The 18,348-nt window shown below is 38.1% G+C and overlaps 1 protein-coding gene across 6 annotated transcripts; it reads right to left on the bottom strand.

The window, feature by feature from the left end:
- Positions 1–1,190: 1,190 nt before the first annotated feature.
- On the bottom strand, positions 1,191–7,909 carry LOC132173832 (putative splicing factor 3A subunit 1). Of its 6 annotated transcripts, XR_015911441.1 has the most exons (6): positions 7,840–7,909; positions 2,568–4,805; positions 2,136–2,432; positions 1,691–1,884; positions 1,486–1,547; positions 1,191–1,388 (listed from the first exon to the last, which is right to left on the bottom strand). XR_015911441.1 is itself a non-coding variant. In XM_088513316.1 (4 exons), exons 2-3 carry the CDS (start codon positions 4,713–4,715, stop codon positions 2,163–2,165), a joined length of 2,418 nt encoding a protein of 805 aa, XP_088369442.1. In that variant the 5' UTR covers positions 4,716–4,805; positions 7,840–7,909; the 3' UTR covers positions 1,191–1,884; positions 2,136–2,162. The 6 variants fall into 6 exon arrangements, 2 of the variants coding, with proteins under 2 accessions (XP_088369442.1, XP_088369441.1); XR_015911443.1 differs by having other exon boundaries at positions 1,191–1,547; positions 1,691–1,767; XR_015911440.1 differs by having other exon boundaries at positions 1,191–1,547.
- Between the last annotated feature and the right edge of the window lie 10,439 nt (positions 7,910–18,348).

Here is an 18,348-nt window from a genome sequence, read left to right on the forward strand (position 1 = left end):
CAAAAAAAGCAAAAAAAAAATCAAGAAGTGGACTTTCAAGCAGCAAATCCAAACAGAAATACAATTATACAATGCAATTAATAAGAAATGGGCCAAAAAAAAAAAAAAAACACCTGGTCCTCAATTTAATCTGACCGCAAACCCATTGAAAATGAATTAAGATCCTATTTGAACGGAAGAATATCCAGTTAATTATATTAAAAGAGTATTTTTATCACATCAAAAAGTAAAAATACAAAAATACCTCTTAAATATAACTAACCATGTTCCATTCAAAATCCCTTCAGGTGTTATGCACAAGAAGGAAGAAAGTCTGAATGTGAAACTTCTCCTGTACATTTTTTTGATATAGCCCTACAATTAGCAGACTGCATAGAAAGTTCATTCAACTTCAGTTATTCTGACTATGAGTGGATACTACTACATCTCTGGAAACCAAGTATTCTCAAAGGTTGTGGGTTCTCTCAGCCGTTCTATGGGGGCTTTTGTGGGAAGTTTAATCGATGGGTTTATTCTATATACCTATTCTTGAGACACAAAAACTTATCAAACTATGGAATAGCTATTCCATTTCTGGGTTTATTCTACCAACCAAACGTGCTGCTTTATTTCAGGGGTATATTCTACCAACCAAACATGCCCTAAAGCAGGGCTTTGGAAACTGACTTGTATACTACGGACAAAAAGTCTATTCAACACAAACTGAACAAACTAAAAGTAGAGGTGGAACCGTGAAAGAATTGAAAAAAGAAATCAAACATTACAAGGAATCTAATGCTATCTCTGTTATACTACAACTAGTTTTAAGATACACAATGGTTGAGGTAAAACACTTTATTAGTCAGGCATAGCAAGGTCGAGCAAAAATCCAGAAACAGAACAAGAAAGCATGGGAGGGAAACACTTTCAATCTGAAAAATTGAACTTCTAGGTTTAAACACAACAATGTATATCAACTGCTCATTATTTCCACAATTTCTCAACTTGGGCTCAACTTTCATATATCTGCACTAGCAAAAAGAATCAAAGAACGGTTTTATCTCACAATAAAGTGGTGGGTAGACAGACTAGCTGAGCTGAGAAATTTAAGAGAAAGTATCCCTGATTTAGAAAAGCATCGGGAACAATAGACAGAATTTCAGCTCAGCAACAACAAAATGACCCTACCAGTGAATAACTAAAAAATAAAGTGTAAAACACCTTAATAGGTACTTTATATTGACTTTCTCAAACCAGTTCTCCATCCAACTCTCTCTTCAACATGTATTAGTCTTGCTCAATACATGTTCAAAAGAATACACATAAATCTAAGCTATAGTTTATGAGAGAACAAAAGTAAGATTTATCTGCTGCCTCTATCATGAAACTGCAATGAAACCTGATCCATGCTGCAATAAAAAGGCAGGTATAAATAACTGCCATCAGAGCTGTGAAAACAAGGACCATGAATGCTACATAAAAGGGAAGGATGGGAGAGCATACGACCTGTATAAGAAACATATGCTGGGTGGCACAGTCGTTTCATGAACCCAAACAAGTTGCCTTTTCTGTAGTAAGAAAAATGGCATCAGAAAGCATCAACTCTCCCAGCCATTGCTTGCTTATTGGCTGGTCCAATGGCTGGTCTGAGGAGAACATTGCAGAAAAATGGAACAAATTTGTAGGGCATAAGCCCTGCAAAAAGACATACCATAGGATGCAGCGTTCTCCAGAGAAAACCAATCAGTAATCTATCCATCTAAATGTGCAGGTATATGGGTATGCTCTCTACAAAACAAAATGTAAATACTAGCAAAAAGAACTTCCTTCACTACGTTCACCAACAGCAAAACTTGCAGCAACGAAATTGGAAATGAAAAGCACAATAAGACTGGAGTTCAAAATCTTCAGTGAAGCAACCGCAATGCAAAAGGAGAAGATGATTAGTAGTAATAAGTAGATGACTTGATCAGCCTAAGAAAAAGGAACTTGTTGCCCTTAGATACTATACAGTAAGGTTAGGACAAAAGAACAAGTTCAGAAAGTCATTCTAGTGATACAGCATTTCCAACATAACATCGATGGAGATAGAATAACAAAGTTCAACAATAATATATGGAATACTCTCATGGTAACAAGAAAGTTCCAACAACCACCTTAAATGCCCTGGTCAAGAAAGCTGTTCATCTTTTTCTACCACCACGCTCTCTTAAAGAAAGGTTAAGTGTTTCTCCTGCTCCAATGTTGTAATATGCCAGCGACAAATTGTCCTTGAGAAAGCCAGGTTTGCCACTCAATTTCTGTTTATTGGCAGGAAGCTGGATCTCCCCTGCAATTTTCTCCTTCAGACTGCCAATAGTTTCAGATAAGGACTGCACTGTAATCTCCAGAAGCTGCCCTTTGAGATTTCCTTCATCAACATTGGGAACAGAGACAGTGATACGAACAGGCCCCTGCAAAAATAAAAATAAATCTCAATCAGGAAACCTAGAGCTCATTGATTTAAAAAATAAATAAATAAATAAAAATTGAATACCACTTGAAGTTTACTAGAGTGAAAAAGGGGCAAAGGCAGAGACTCCACATACCAGATGCTGAGCAAGAAATTGGTCTTCTGGAATAAGCAAAGAATCATCGAGCTTCTGCCTCTTTGGCTCTGGTTCATTCGGAAGCGGTGGAGGAGCTTCCTCAGGTGGTGGTGGTGGAGGCATTCCTTGAGGCAAAGGCGGTGGGGGCATCATAGGCATGGTAGGTTGATGCACAGGAAGAGGAACAAAAGATCGGGGAACTGGCACATGCATAAACTGAGAACCAGGTGGAGGCGGTACAGGAATACTAGTAGCATTCATGGTTGGCATTTGGGGTGGTCGATTCACCAAAAGAGATTGTTGTCCAGAAGTTATTGGCATTGGAGGTGGAGGTGGCCGTACTGAAGGAATCATTTGCATAACTGGTGGCCTGGGTTGGGGTACAGGGAGCCCGACACTACTTGGAGCAGAATACTGGACTGTGTTTGGCGGCAAACGAGGAAGATTCAAGGCTAGTCCAGGTGGAGGAGGAAGTGGACGAACTGATGGCATGCCAGGCCTAGGTGGAAGAGCTGCGGGGCCAGGAAGGTTTCTTGCATCATTATTACCAGCATCATTTTGATCCTCTCCATTGATATTTTGAGACATGGCCTGGTTTGCAGTGCGCCCAATGCTTCCAGAGTGACCATCCCATATAACTTGCTTTGGTTGCTCATCTTTCTTCTTCTCAATCTCAGCCTTGACAGCATTAGAGACTTCTTCTTCTGTGGTACCAAAAATATCCGGACGGGTTCGGGCAAGTCCTACAATGTTCCTGGAGATCTCGTCGTCCTGAGCAAGTGTAGTCTCCCGAATTTTAGCAAACATCCTTTCTTTCTGCTCTTTGTACTTGGGATCAATGAGGGAAATCCTCATGTGTTCGGACATCTCATTAATGGGGATTAGCTCACCAGTAATTGGGGAAACAACGAATTTTGTTGGGTCTCTTTCTGCAGGGATCCTCTCCTCTGGTCTCTTCCAGTTCTTCACAATTCGCATTGGTGGCTCTGGTTCCTCTGTTACCATCATCTCATTCTTCTTTCCATCATCATTCTCTTCAATACTTGTTACCCTCATTCCCTCTTCAACAAGCCGCACTTCTTCTTCATCCATTTCCATCTCCACAACCTTTCCTGGCTCAACAATATCTTCGTCCATAACTGACACCTTACTTCTCCTTATAACCTCCTCAAGGGTCATTGGAGGGGGTAAATCCTCATCCTCATCATCAGCAAAATCTATCATTTCAACCACAACAAAATCATGCCAATCAATCATGGCCATCTCTACTCTTTCCTGCTCCTTTTCATCCTCAGCTTTCTGCCTGGCCTGCTCTTGAGAACGCTCCCACTCGAGGCGATTCATACTTCGTTCAAGCACAGTTGTCATGTCAGCAACACTCTTCTTTAGCTTCTCTGTCAAACCCTTTGGAGGCATTAAGACTTTTGAATATGCATCAGCAAGCGAAGTGAAAAACATGAACATACTGTGGGTTGGCTTCAAAAAATGGAACTGGGGGTTATTGATTTCCCTGCTTGTCAATCCTGTCAAGAATGATTTCCCATTCCGAGCCACAAACTGAGAAGTGAGCTTGATTATCTCAAGTTCTTCACCAGTAATCCCTTCAGGAAGCCGAACAGTATACTGTTCAGCTTCTGGGGGCTCAAGAACTTTACGAATAGGTTTAAACAGGGCAGACAGATCAACCTTTGCTGCTGCCGCTTCATTACCATCAGCAGCTGGCGCAGATGGGAGCAACTCAGCCACAGCAGAATCAGTAGGCTGCTGTGCAGAAGACAGATTTTGAGCACGCGATTCGGACAACCGGTGTTGATAATATGCATGGTAGGGATCCGATGCATTCAAAAAATTGAACTTCACATTGCCAGCATTATTTGCAATAATCCTCTTTTCAAACTCTGGGCCATTCTTTGCAACAAACTGAGCAGTTTTGTCAACAATGGTTCTAATATCTGGGGGAGGATGAATAATTCCAATGGTTCTTGTGTGGGTTGCAACTGTTGAAGGCGCTGAGTTCGCTGTGTTCTGCCCCTCATTTGAAGGCCTTTCATCCTGCTGCTCATCAGGAACTTGAGATGCAGGAAGAGGGCCAAGATTTCCGTCAAGAGGAGGAGCAGGGAGGGGCAAGATTGGCAAAGAACCTAGCATTTTTTTTTCTCAAAAGAAACAAAACCTTAAATATGAAGTGACAAAGTGATGGCTTGAACACAGATTCATCTACCAGCCAGTTATCACTACCTATGATAAGAAATCAAAGCAAAACCAGGTTAGTTTCAAGCTCAAATAATTGCAAAATGAAGCACTTTAAAGATCTCTCAGCAGATCAAATTCAAGCATGCACAACCCAAATATTTCTCCTTTTTACAGTAAATATTGCTTATGCCAAGGTTGTCACAACCCAAACCCAAAAAGTGCCAAATATACATGGTACACTACAAAGACTAGCATCCTGGGATCTAATTTTTCTTTCTCTTTTTTTTTTTTTCTTTTTGTCTTCTTCATCAAATAACTGAGGAAGGCATAAAAAACATAAATGAATTTCCGATACGTATTATTAGAGCAGTAAAAGAAATCTCATCAACCGACATAAGGTACCATTCACTCCGCCGTAGGGGTGTAAGGGCTCGGCTCGTTTACTTTGAGGCCAGGCTCGAGCTCGACACGAGCCTAGAAATGTTGCTCAAGCTCCGCTCGATAGGGTTGGAACCCTGTTCGAGCTCGAGCTCGTCTATTTTGGTCGAGCTCGAGCTCAAGCTCGATTAATTTTGGGATGTATATGTACATGCATTTGGCAAAAATGATTCAATCCTAGAATTCAATATTATGTGAAAGACCAGCACCCATCTGTTTAGTAAGACGAAGATACTTTTTCTGCTCTAATTTCATCTAACACAAACCATAATTCAGTAAAAAACAGAAACCCCAATACCTATCTATCCAAAAATATTTACACATTTTTCTGGGCAACCAAACAAACACATCAAACGGCAAAACCCCAAACCACCCACCACCCAAGAAGAAACGGAGAAAAAAAAAACCCAGAAAGAAAAGAAAAACCCACAAATCTTATCACCTCCTCCGCCTCCGATCCGCGGCGTACTGCGAGAGTGAAAGGACCTCCGAGAGCGGCGTGGACAGCGGGGTTGGCAGTGGCAAGTTCCTGGAAACCGGGCACGAGCCGTTCAGCTTCAGCCAGGCGTCGAGGTGTGTGGTTGCTGCGGTGGTGGTGGTGGTGATTGCTGTTGGGGGCACTGGGGGAGTGGTGGGAGCGGCAACAGAGACAGGAGGCGAGGAGGATGGTGGAGACTGAGAGGAGAGTCGAGAGAATGGAGAGATCAGAGATGATAGATTTAGGTTAAATTTGGGTTCTCTAATTTGCAACCGTTGGATTTGGAAATATATATATATATATATATATATATATATGGGGGAAACTTCAGTAAGCCCCCCGAACTTTCAGCCAATTTTACAAGCATCCCTGAATTACCAAAATTCTCATTTAGGCTCCATGAACTTTGGTTTCCTCTCACTTTGGATCATTTTATTAATTTTCAATGTTAAAGTCAAACAATTTGACTTTTTATGCACATTTTACCCCACCTTAAAACTACACCATTTTGTGCCCTAAAACTACAACACCTACCTAACTCAAAATAATGTCGTTTTTTTTTTTTTTTAATAAAAAAAAATTAAAAAAACAAAAAAAAAAAAAAGCAAAATATTTATTAAAAAAACAAAAAAAGAAGGAACAAATCGGGGTGGCTCCGGCCACCCCATTTTGGCCAAGGGGGTGGATGGAGCCACCCCCTGGCCGGTCTGGGGGTGGTTGAATCACCCCCATGGCCAAGGGGGTGGTCCGGCCACCCTCAAAAAGCCAAAAATAATAATAATAATAGGGGATCGGGTGTTTTGGGGGTAGCCCTCGGCCACCCCCAAAACACCCGATCCCCCCCCCCCCCGCTTCTTTTTTTTGGCCTTTTGGGGGTGGTCGGACCACCCACTTGGCCATGGGGGTGGTTCGACCACCCCCAGACCGGCCAGGAGCCACCCCCTTGGCCAAAAATGGGGTGGTCAGATTTGTTCCCCCTCCCCCCCCCCCTCTTTTTTTTTTTTAATAAATATTTTGTTTTTTTAATATATATATATATATATTATACTCAAAACAGCGCCGTTTTAGGCTAGGTGGTGATGTAGTTTTGGTTTGGAGTATAATGGGTACAAAATATTGGTTTAACAGTGAAAAGTAACCGAATGGTCCAAAGTGAGAGCAAACCAAAGTTCAGGAGGCCTAAGTGAGAGTTTTGGTAATTCAGGAGGTGCTTGTCAAATTGGCTGGAAGTTCCCGGGGGGGGGGGGCTTACTGAAGTTTCCCCTAATATATATAAACACATATGCATAAATAAATAAAAACAAAGGTATATAATATATTTGTTATTATTGAGTAATGTTTACTATATATTATTATTTGTTACTTATTAAAAAATATACGAGCCGAGCTTAATAAAGAAGACGACCCTTATACGAGCTTGTTTCATTTAATTATGAGCTTGCTTCGTTTAATATTTGAGCCATGATACGTGTTCACGAAACACTTCATTTAATGTTTGAGTAGAGCACGAGTCGAGCTTATACGAATCGAGCTTGAGTTCGCTCGCGAGAGGCTTGCTCTCTTAACACCCCTAATTCAGAGTATAAGAATAACTATTAAGTACTAAAAAGAACCAAAGTTTATTCTTAAAAAGAAGCAGAAATTTTATTCTAAAAAAGAACAAAAATCTAACAGCTTAAAGCCAAACTAGAACCTTGTTGATTATGATCATCTACTTCTCCAATTAAATTCTTTGGAAGCTACAATTTTTCCACAACCATAATATTTCCCAACAATAAAATACAGATTAACACCTAAATTCGTAGTCATAACCACTTTCAGGACCCTAAATTTAAAAAAATTAAAAATTAAAAAGGGACACTGCAAGAACACCAAAAGCCATTTCCTCTAGCACACTGAGTTTTTCACAAGCTCAAACAAAGTTTCCCAATTAAATAAATATCTAAGCAAATATCACAAAAAGGCACATAAAGAGCCAAAATGAAAAGAAAAGCAAACAAAAAAAACCAAACCCAAATCTTTTCCTAAACGGCTAAATCCATTCAACCTACAAAAAAAAAAATCTAAAAATTTAACCCCTTAATGCTTAATCTGCTTCCAACAAAATCACCACCTACGTTTTCCTGCCCCAATCAACCATCTAAAACTTCAAAATCAAGTTACCTTACTTGGCTTGCAGAGAGAAAACAGCCTAGACGGCGACTAGGTCACCGACTCACGAGAGAAGAGATAGAGGCAGCTACTACGGCCTACGGGTATAATTCACAAATTTGGGCCTTGTTTGGATGGGCCAGATTTCATTTTTGTTTTGGGTTTTTTAAGAAAACCATGTGGATGTATTGTTTGGCATTGCTGGCCCAAAACCCAACCGGAATTTCAAAATGAAATATGATCCAAGGTGAAAATCACGTTGGCCTAGAGAGAAACACTTAAACCCCAATGTGTCGCACGACAGGCTCTGATTTTTAGGCCATTTGTGATTACAGGTACTAGGGCTCAGATCCGCTGGGCAATTAATGCCCACCCACAACTCACTGCAATAGATTTGTTTAATAATACTTATTTGGCGTGAAGACCACATTTTCAGCTGAAGTCAGGCTGTCTTGATAAAAGCAAAGAGAATAAGCTCATCTGCACCCAGAGTCGCACTCAACTCACCTTATGGAAAGATACGCATTCAAAACAAATGCGTAAATCAATCCTAACCTTCAATCTTTTTAATCTGTGGTTCTGTTGCTACCATGTGGCAGCTCTGTGCGATCCATTCCATTCGGTGATGCACCGAATCATATGGCATGCTTCCTTGGGTTAATAAAAGGGAATCAAATATCACGCCATATTTGCAACGGCTACTTCATCAAGTTCTCCATGCGTTGGTTGCCGGGAAAGCTGACATCCTTCAGTTTATGCGAAAGTGAATTGGGCGAATTTCAACATGCTTTAACCACCGTTTGATTTCTATCAAAACTCATCACACCGTCTATTTTCAGCATCAGACAATTTCTAGATGAAATCACACTCATGTTAAAGGCATGAAGTTGTTTACCATTAAAGCATTGAATGGACGCCACCTCACCCATCAATTGAAGGTACTACAATTGACGTATGCGATCTATGGGTGTAGACTGTTGCCGTGCACCTACACCGTACTGAATCGAACTCTTAAGTCGGTGAATTGTGAACCTCATAGCTGATGTCTGGTGGCATCTTGGTATTTTCCTTAAATGTTTTTGAACAAAATTGGACCGTTGAGTGGATATGTGCACACAATGTGGCCGCTTCCATCATCATTGACTTGGGACGATATCAAATGGGCTTATCATGCTCTTATCCCATTTGATCTTAACTCCACTATCTTGTAAACGTGATTAATTGCCTAGCTTATCTCCACAAACACATGTTGCATGATGAATTTTCTCACAGTGCACTGTCTAACCTGTCTTCTCCATCACGAAGCCCATCCTCCTCTGCATTCCGTATACCCTCGGCTCCTTCAACCCCGAGCCACGCACTACTGGACTCTCCATCAATAGCCTAGTACTTGTCCCTTGGAGCTGAATTGATATGTGAATAGGAACTACCCCTCATTATAATCGCCATCCACAAACACATGCATAAGCCCATCTTCATAGACCTTTTTTCAGGGGGGTCTGTGGAATCCTGCGGGAGCTCCTCCACTGCAACTATTCCGCAATCACCTTGTAAAAAACGGCAACCCATCATTTCAGCATCTACGGACACAGGCACCCCTTCAATGACTCGATCTTGGAAGGTGCTGCAGTCACTGCCTTTCAATTTCATGCTCTTTTTTGCTTAATTTGTCTAGTTTATTTATCATTTCAAACATTGATTACCCATAATTGTGCATGCAAATTGGACAAGGAGTAGCAGCGACCTTGGGATCCAGAGTCACCCATCTCCTGCAAAAGGCATAAGGTATGTCTCAAACCTTCTATGGGTTTTTGAACGATGCTTGGCAGTGTAGAAAAACCTTCATAACATGTAGACATGAACATTTTTTTCCGTTGGTCTATTTGTGCATAAATGGAACCCACTAAAGGTGAGGACCAATCACTTTGGTCTCTTGAGTTTAAACGTATGTTTGTGCAAATGTTGGTTGAATTGGTCAATACGGGGAGAATAGTGAATGGGTCAGTTCATTTGAACTTGTGGTCGCCTATTGCTTCCCAACTTTCTACAATGACCGGTCGGACCTACACTGTCATCTAGTGTCGGACTAAATTTTCCAGACTTAGGATGAACCATCGTGACTTATCCGACCTCCTCCAGCACAGAACTGGATTTGGTTGGGACCCAGTATCAAATACAGTCCAGGGGACGGAGACCCAGTGGTAGCAGTATCTTAGGGTAAATTTCATCAAACCCTTGCCTAATTTTAGCAGTTCCCACTCTCTAATTTTAGGTCACACACAAACTTTTTTTTTTTTTTTTTTCGTGTCTATCCTAGATCAAACCGAAGGCTAGTCATTTTCGAAGGAAGGGGTGTCCAAACTACGAAATGTTGGGTCTACTCTTCAATAGCTCAACAGCCACTAGGGTCCTCCGCCATTCATCTGCTTGGACACCACCAGGTAGTGATGAAGAGGAAGAGTTGAACAATGCACTCTTATGGTTTGGAATGCATGTTAATAAAGGAACCAATGCAGCTGTTGATAACAGTATGAGTCTGGAGGTTTTAAAACGATGTGTTTTCGTCAACTACCAACACAACTCTAAACGGCGCGTTTTGAAGAAATCATAAAACCTAAAAGCCCTGAAACTCTTAAACAAACTAATCAAGACGACGAGAAAACAAGAACAACAACCATTTACCTTACCTTGCTTGGCTTGCAGCGAGAAAACAAGAGAGAAAGAGACGATGAAGCTCGCGACTACCTGAAAATGAGACAAAGACATGAAAGAAATGAATATATATATATATATATATATATATATATATATATATATATATATATATATATATATATACCTTGCAAAATGATGATTTTTTTACTAAGAAATGGTTTAAAAAATGGTTTAATTGTAAGAGGTAATAACTAAGAACTTCAAAAAATTGTTCAAAAATGGAATAAAAATATAATTATAATTTATCTATGTACTTAAATAGTGTATAAATATGAATTTGTATATATTATATATGTATGATTTGTTAATATATAATTTTTTTTTTGAAAAAACCATATTGGTAGATATTATAAATGGATCATTGACAAAGCAATTGCTCTGTCAATAAAATGTCTCTAATACAAGAAGACCCCTCTTCCAACCATACAGTATCAGTTGCCTGTTTAATAGCCAGTTTTGCTAGTATGTGAGCCACCCCATTAAATCATATTATTATATATTAACAAAATCATATTATTATATATTTGTTAATATATAATAATATGATTTAATGGTCAATTGATCACGTGATATAATCATATAAATTATAATGATAATACATTAAGACTTCAATTGTGGCTATAAGTAACACATTGTTTAATCCAATTCCAATTACTTAATTTGATATTATACGAATTACATTGTCATTGTAAATAAATAATATGATTAAGTATTTGAATTGTCATTGGATCATAAGATAAAGTATTGATCTTATACATTTATATTATTCAATATGCAGATTACATATAATATAACCAATTAATTATTGTTACTTAATTAGTTAATTATATATTGATTATTGTAATTTGTTACTTAGTTTATGCTGTATATATATATAGTTAACGAGCCTGACGAGCAAGTCGAGTTTGGCTTTATACGAGTGTGGAACGAGCTAGGCTTGTGAGCCCATTAACGAGTCGGGCAAGTGAGTCAATCAAGCTTTAAATGAGCTAGGCTCGCGAGCTCTATTGAGTTTTGTCGAACGAGTCAGGTATGTATCACTTATTAATCGAACGAGTTTCAACAGTAACAAGCAGGTTACTACAGTACCAAGCTTGGGTTCGGGCTGAGCAAGTATCGAGTAGGTTGTCGTGGTTTATTTACAGCCCTATCGGTGAAGTTCAAAGCAAACAAAAAAACCAAATCCAAATCTTTTCCTAAACAACTAAACCCATTCAACCTATAAAAGAGAAAACCTTGAAAATTTGACTCCTTAAGGGCACTAGCAACAATTTCCCTTTGATTTTCCCTAAGTTTAGAGAACAAAACTACTTTTTGCTTCCCTATCAAAATATATTTCACAATATCTTCTCTTACATTTTCCTATACCATTCAAATATTATTTATTTACAAAATACAAGTTCCCTACCTATCTTAACTTTTTTCACAAAATTTCAACACAATCCCCAATAAAAAACAAAGAGATGAAAGAGAAAAGAGAAAAGAGAAATATTTATATTAAAATAATCAAAGCTCTCTTTTGTTTAAAAAATCTCTCATCACCAATGTTTACTAGACAACCAAATATGTACCATGCATATATAGAAAAGAATATCCTGCTTATTAGTCCATCCATACACAAAATTAGCTTATGCATTCCTCACAATACGCAGCATGCCTGACTTCTTTATTACTTCATCAAAGGTTAGCTGCAAATGATAAAACTAACAATAATAACTTAAATAACGATAAGTCACTTCCAATACGCAACCTTACTTTTGAATAAGGTTAAGTGAATAAGATAAAATCGCATATTCTCAATAATGATACTTAATTACTGACTTGAAAACAATTAAGTTTAATTTGATGTATGTGAATAAGATAAAATCACATTTTCTCAATAACTTCACTTAATTATTGACCTATAAATTTAATAAGATATATGTTCTAAAAAACATATATATATATATATATATATATATATATATATATATATATATATAACATGAACCATTTTAGTTTTTTTTTTTTTTTTGGGTATCCAATTGTGGGAACTGTCATTATTAATGTTAGCACAAACTATACCAACATCTCTGTAGAAGGAAACAACTCATAGTCATTGGTGACTACGCTCGAGCGCTATAGAGAATGCGCTCGAGCCCACTCGTGATGCCATGCTTGTAGTGTAGATCATCAGATTATTTTGCTGCACTAGCAGCTGCTGGAACATCTGCTGCATGAGTAGCAGGATCATCAGGAGGTTCTGTAGTGTGCTTAACATGCCCCCTCAAGCTGAAAGGGGATGAAATCACTTTGAGCTTGGACTTGAGAAAAGAAATCTTTGGTGAACACATCTACAATTTGGTCTGCTTTAGAGATGAAGGAGACTGTGATGTCTTTGTTGAGCACTTTTTTCCCTGACATAGTGATAATCAATTTCTATGTGCTTTGTTCTGGCATGGTAAACTAGATTAGTAACCAAGGATAAGGCACTCACGTTGTCACAACACACAACTGGAGCAACTGAGATAGGGATTTGAATTTCATGAAACAACATTCTAAACCAATACAATTCAGTGGTAGCAATTGACAAGGATCAATACTCAGCCTCAATGCTTGATCTGGAGACAACAGGCTGTTTCTTGGCACTCCAAGATACCAAACAATCACCAAGGAACACAAGCAAAGTCAGATGTAGATCTTCTGTCATCAAGGCAACCTCAATCTGAGTCACAAAAGGCATTCAGTTGGAGAGTAGTATTGGAGTAAAACAGGCCATGATCCAATGAGTTTTTGAGGAATCTTACTTATACTTGACAAGTATCTTGCATTGCAAAATAGAGCTGGCCTGCTCAGTCAGGAAAGCTTTCTTGGGACATTCGTCTTCCTTTCGATGGTGACCAAATCCTTCAGAAATTTGGCATAAGAAAGCACTTGCTGGATGGCATCTAGGAATGGAATGTTGATCTGCACTTGCTTGAACACTTCCAAAATGTCATCAAACTTTGATCCTTTCTTTGGCGCCATCAGTCTCCCTGGATACGGAACTTTGGGAACATATTTTCTGGGATGATCCTCAACACTTGGAATGACAGTGTCTAGTCCCGTGTCTCCCGCAGGCTTGTCCTGGCTTCCCACTTCTTTTGTAGCTTCAGTGGCCTCTTTAGGCATGGCCACTTTATTATCTACTTGTTTTCCTGACCTCAAAGTGGTGATGGCTTGCACATGCTCCTGACCATTATTAAAGGGAGAGGAACTCCCAATAACAAATTGCCCTTTTGGGTTAGGTACAGGTTGACTTAAGAACTTTCCTCTTTCTCTTTCCCCCACTTGATTGGCTAGCTGGCCAACTTGTCCTTTTACCTTGATCATGGCTTACTTAAGTTCTTGTATGTCTCTGCTATTGCCTATAGTGGAATTCCTCAGCTCCATCGTGGTATTCTTCAACTCTTGTATTGCTTGGGAATTGCTCAAGTTAGTATTCTTCAAATCTTGCTTCATCTCTTGCATGAAAGCTTTCATCATGTCTTTCAATGATGGCTGTGGTGCAGGTTATGACACTTGATTAGATGGCCGGAACTGATTATGAGCTTGTGAGGTACCTCCCTGGTTTAATGGTTGATTCTGCTTCCAAGAGAAATTGGGGTGATTCCGCCACCCTGGATTGTAAGTCTAAGAAAATGGTCCATTTGTGGGTTTTGTATACTCGTTGAAAGCATTGACTTGCTCAGTCGTGTACTCTGTCACGACTCTGTTGACAGAGTTCGGCAGTTTTGAGTGAAGTGCATTGGACTGGCACATAACCTGCATACGTCAGCTTGGTAAGTATATGCTGCATTCACTGGTTTGTTTAGGACCATCGTATCAAATTGCTGCCTGAGCACCTTTAATTCCTCCCTTATGTCAGCATCATTCTTCACCTCGTAGAGGCCTCTTATCTTGGGACTGGGATGTTGTCTATCCCAACTATTTTGAAAATCCCATTGTTGTGCTTGTTCAGACATTTCATCCAAAGTTTTATAGGCTTTAGCCCCGTAAGACTTAAGAATTCTCTACCATTCATAGTCTCAAGCGATTTTGGTTCATTTGGTGTCAGTCTCCTGTAGAAAATTTGAACAATCATCTCATTCTCAAACCCGTGGGGGTGGGAATTTCATAGTAAGCTCCTTAAACTTCTCCCAGCTATCGGTGAATCTTTCCTTCTATTTTTATCTGAAATTGGTGATCTGTAGACATAGATTATTGATTTTGGAAATTGGGAAGAATTTGTGGTAAAACTTTCTTTGCAGGATTTCCTAAGAGGTGATAGATCCAGGTCTGTTGTTGAGTAGCCAGGATTTTGCCCTATCATGTAAGGAAAGAGGAAATAACCGAAGACGCACCAATTCTGCCAGGGCATTTTGCGTATTAACAAATTTGCACACTTCCAAGAAGGACCTCGCATGAACATATGGATCCTCATTCTCTAATCCTTTAAATGCCGGAAGGTGACTGATCACACTCGGCTTCAACTCGAAGCGAGTGGCATTAGTAGCTGGCAGCACTATACATGACGGTGTGTTGGTAGTAGTTGGTGCAAACAGCTCTCTAAAGGATCTGGGTGGATTTCGTTCTTCCATCTTAACAGACATTTCCGAATCATACTCGAAACTTAAAAATTGGTGGGTGAGTTTGGTGGCTGTCTTAGGTTCTCTCTCGCCATTCTTTCAATCTCGGGATCAAAAGTACTTAACTCTAGATTTAAAGATCTACGACCAAACATGCAAATAGGAACTAACACGCTAACACCCCAACAAACTAACAAACAAAAAGCTTAACTGAATTGAACTAAATTAAATTATACTAAATTAACTAAACACAATTGCAAGTAGAAATTAATGCAAACAGAAACTAAAAACTCACGAAAACGGACCAAATTTTTTTGGCTAAAATCGACTGAACTGTTGCAGTTGCTGCCTTTGCTATGAGTACACTCGATCACGCTGATGTGTGCTCGATTGTACTTGAGTGAAGATGCGGTAGTTAACGAGCGCAAGTGCGCTTGAGCTTACTATCTTGGCCCCAAGTGTGCTCGATCGTAGTAGGGCTACGATCCGGGGTGTGCGGAAGAAGTAACGGCAGAACTGTAAAACAAGCCAAAAAATACAAAAAACAAACAAAACAAAAATCTTTTTTTTTTTTTTTTTGTAATCAGGAATAAAACAAAACAAATTGTAGAAAAATAAAATCCTAATTATAACTAGTAGAAGAATAAAACTATTTTAGAAATAAATTGGTTTAAAAAATTTAACAATTCTCCAGCAACGGCGCTAAAAACTGTTGTGTCAATTTTAATTAACTCGCAACTGCACTAATCAATTGTAGTCTATAGATTGCAAGTACGAGGTCGATCCCACAAGTAATTGTATTCTTGAAAGCAATTTTAAATATAAATTAATTGAACCCTAATCTAGTTCCAAATTTTTAAGAGATTTTTGTTTGAATGAAAAATCAAAAGCCTAAGTAATTTAAAGTGATTGTAATCTAAGGACGAAGCACTAGGGTTTCGAAATCTGCACTCACAAATTCATAGCAATATAATTTCATGATCTATAATTTTCCCCAAAGTTCTCACATATAAATCTTATATTTGTTTTACTATTGCTTCAAATAATTAATCAAAATATCACATGTATCCATTCATAACCCAAATCACAAAAGAAATCCAATATTCAATCAAATCATTAACTGTATCCGTAAATCACAAGAAAATATCGGATTTTTATCAAAACATCAATTGTATCCAGAGATTAAATCATAGGGGAAATCCAATTTTTTTAACAACGAAAACCAAGCAATCAATTGTATTGAATAATCTTAAATCATCAAGTGTATCATTGAATCACAAAAGATATCTAAGAATTATTCAATCCAATTGATTAGAAGTAAAACAATAGGGCAATTAAACCATTAAATTGGGAAACATTACATACATGAAACAACATTGCTAATCAATTAATCATAAGTGAGGCTTCATCTTCAACCTTAGTTGAAGGCTTAGCCTCTCATGTTATTGAAAGACAAAATAAGATTAATTGAATTCATAACGGAAAATTGAGTACTTACAAATATGAAATCACAAAGTTGAGATCCAAAAGTTAGGAAATCCTAAAACTCTCTTCTTTCTCCGTTGAAATCTCGAAATTCACAGCCTCCCTAAACTAGTATGATAATTACCTATTTATAGACCTAAAACTAGGGTTTTAAAAGTTGAAATCGGATAAAATTCGTGTCATATCGGACAGGTGCGCTCGAGCACACTCGAGCATCAATTCTCCTATGCGACGCACACATGCGCGCGCGACGGGCTTTGACTTGTGCGCGTATGCGCTCGATCGTAGGGCGCAGGGCTTGATCGCAGTGCCCTCAATCGTAGCATCCTGTGCTCGATCGCAGGTCCGTTGGCTGCTTCTCCAAAATGCGCAACTTTCACATAAATCCCGCAGTTTTTCTCATTGCAACCTATAAAACTCTAAAGACACAGAACTAACCCATAACATTAGATAATAACACAATTAAATGATTAACACAAGTAAATTAAGGGATCTAAATATGCAATATTTGGCACACACCATGGAGCTCTGTCAAGAAAATAACAGAATCATAACGAAAATACCAAGTGGGTTTATTTGCTTACCATAAGTACAATTTATTAGGGGAGCTCAAACAGTTATAACCGGCGGTTATTGGCTACAACCACAACCGCAACTGCTTTGAGCGATTATCGATTTTTAATAACCGTAACTGTCTAGACAATTAGCGGTTATTCAATCCAATAACCAGCGGTTTTATAACTGTTTTTTTTTTTTTTTTTATATAGGCTTTTGGGCTTTGTAATTAGTTTGGGCCTTAATTCGCCTATTTTTTGGGCTTATTTTATGGGATTGGCTTAACTTTTGGTCTTATTTTAAGGGTTTAAGGCCAAAATGTTTCAAAACAGATGGAAAAAAAAAAATGCTGTTTTTTTGGGCTAGTCAATATTTTTAAATAAGGCTTAACTCAAAACATTACATATCACATTATATATTTCACATGCATAGTCGTAAATAGCTTAAATCCATTAATCCAAATACAAATGAAAAAATTAATATATTTTATTAATATAAAATATTTAATATATATTTATATTATTATATATAAATGAAGGCTGTTTTGAAACTTTCCTTAATCTTAGTTAGTAGACTCAAACGTGGATTTTGCAATCATTTATTATTGACTTTTGTTTATGTGTACACAAAGGGTCAAAGTTTGATATTGTGTTTGAGGGACTTAAAAATGCTTTTAACACTAAAAAAGTCTGTTTGAAAAAAAAAAGTATTCGTAAAATGAAAAGCTCTTTTAAGGGTCCAAAAAGCCTAAAAATGACCAAAACCCACTTTTGACAAAAGGTTAAAAATGAAGCTTTTGTCCAAAAGCTCTTTTTGACTTAAAAATTCTTTTTTCGAACGGACAAAGTTTTCCTCCAAACTGGGTTAGAGAAATTTTCTTTAACCTAATCTATAAAAGTGACATGTGTCCCTTGAACATGTGAGATGCACATATTTTTTTAATAGCAGGGACAAAGTTGAAATAAATTTTATTAAAAACGCATGTGCATCTCACATGTTATTAAAAAAATTGATATATGTTACTTTTATAGATTAGATTGAAGAAAATTCTTCTAACTTAATTTAAATGAAATCTTTATCATTCTCAAACGTAATCCCAAACAGGCTTTAAGCTTTCTTCCGGTGTAATTAAATTTGATTTTACTCGACAGTTTCATCATCTAATTTCATGACATTGGAG

The sequence above is a fragment of the Corylus avellana genome, chromosome 2 (assembly GCF_965113065.1).
Source record: "Corylus avellana chromosome 2, dhCorAvel1.hap1.2, whole genome shotgun sequence".
NCBI classification, from domain to species: Eukaryota; Viridiplantae; Streptophyta; class Magnoliopsida; order Fagales; family Betulaceae; genus Corylus; species Corylus avellana.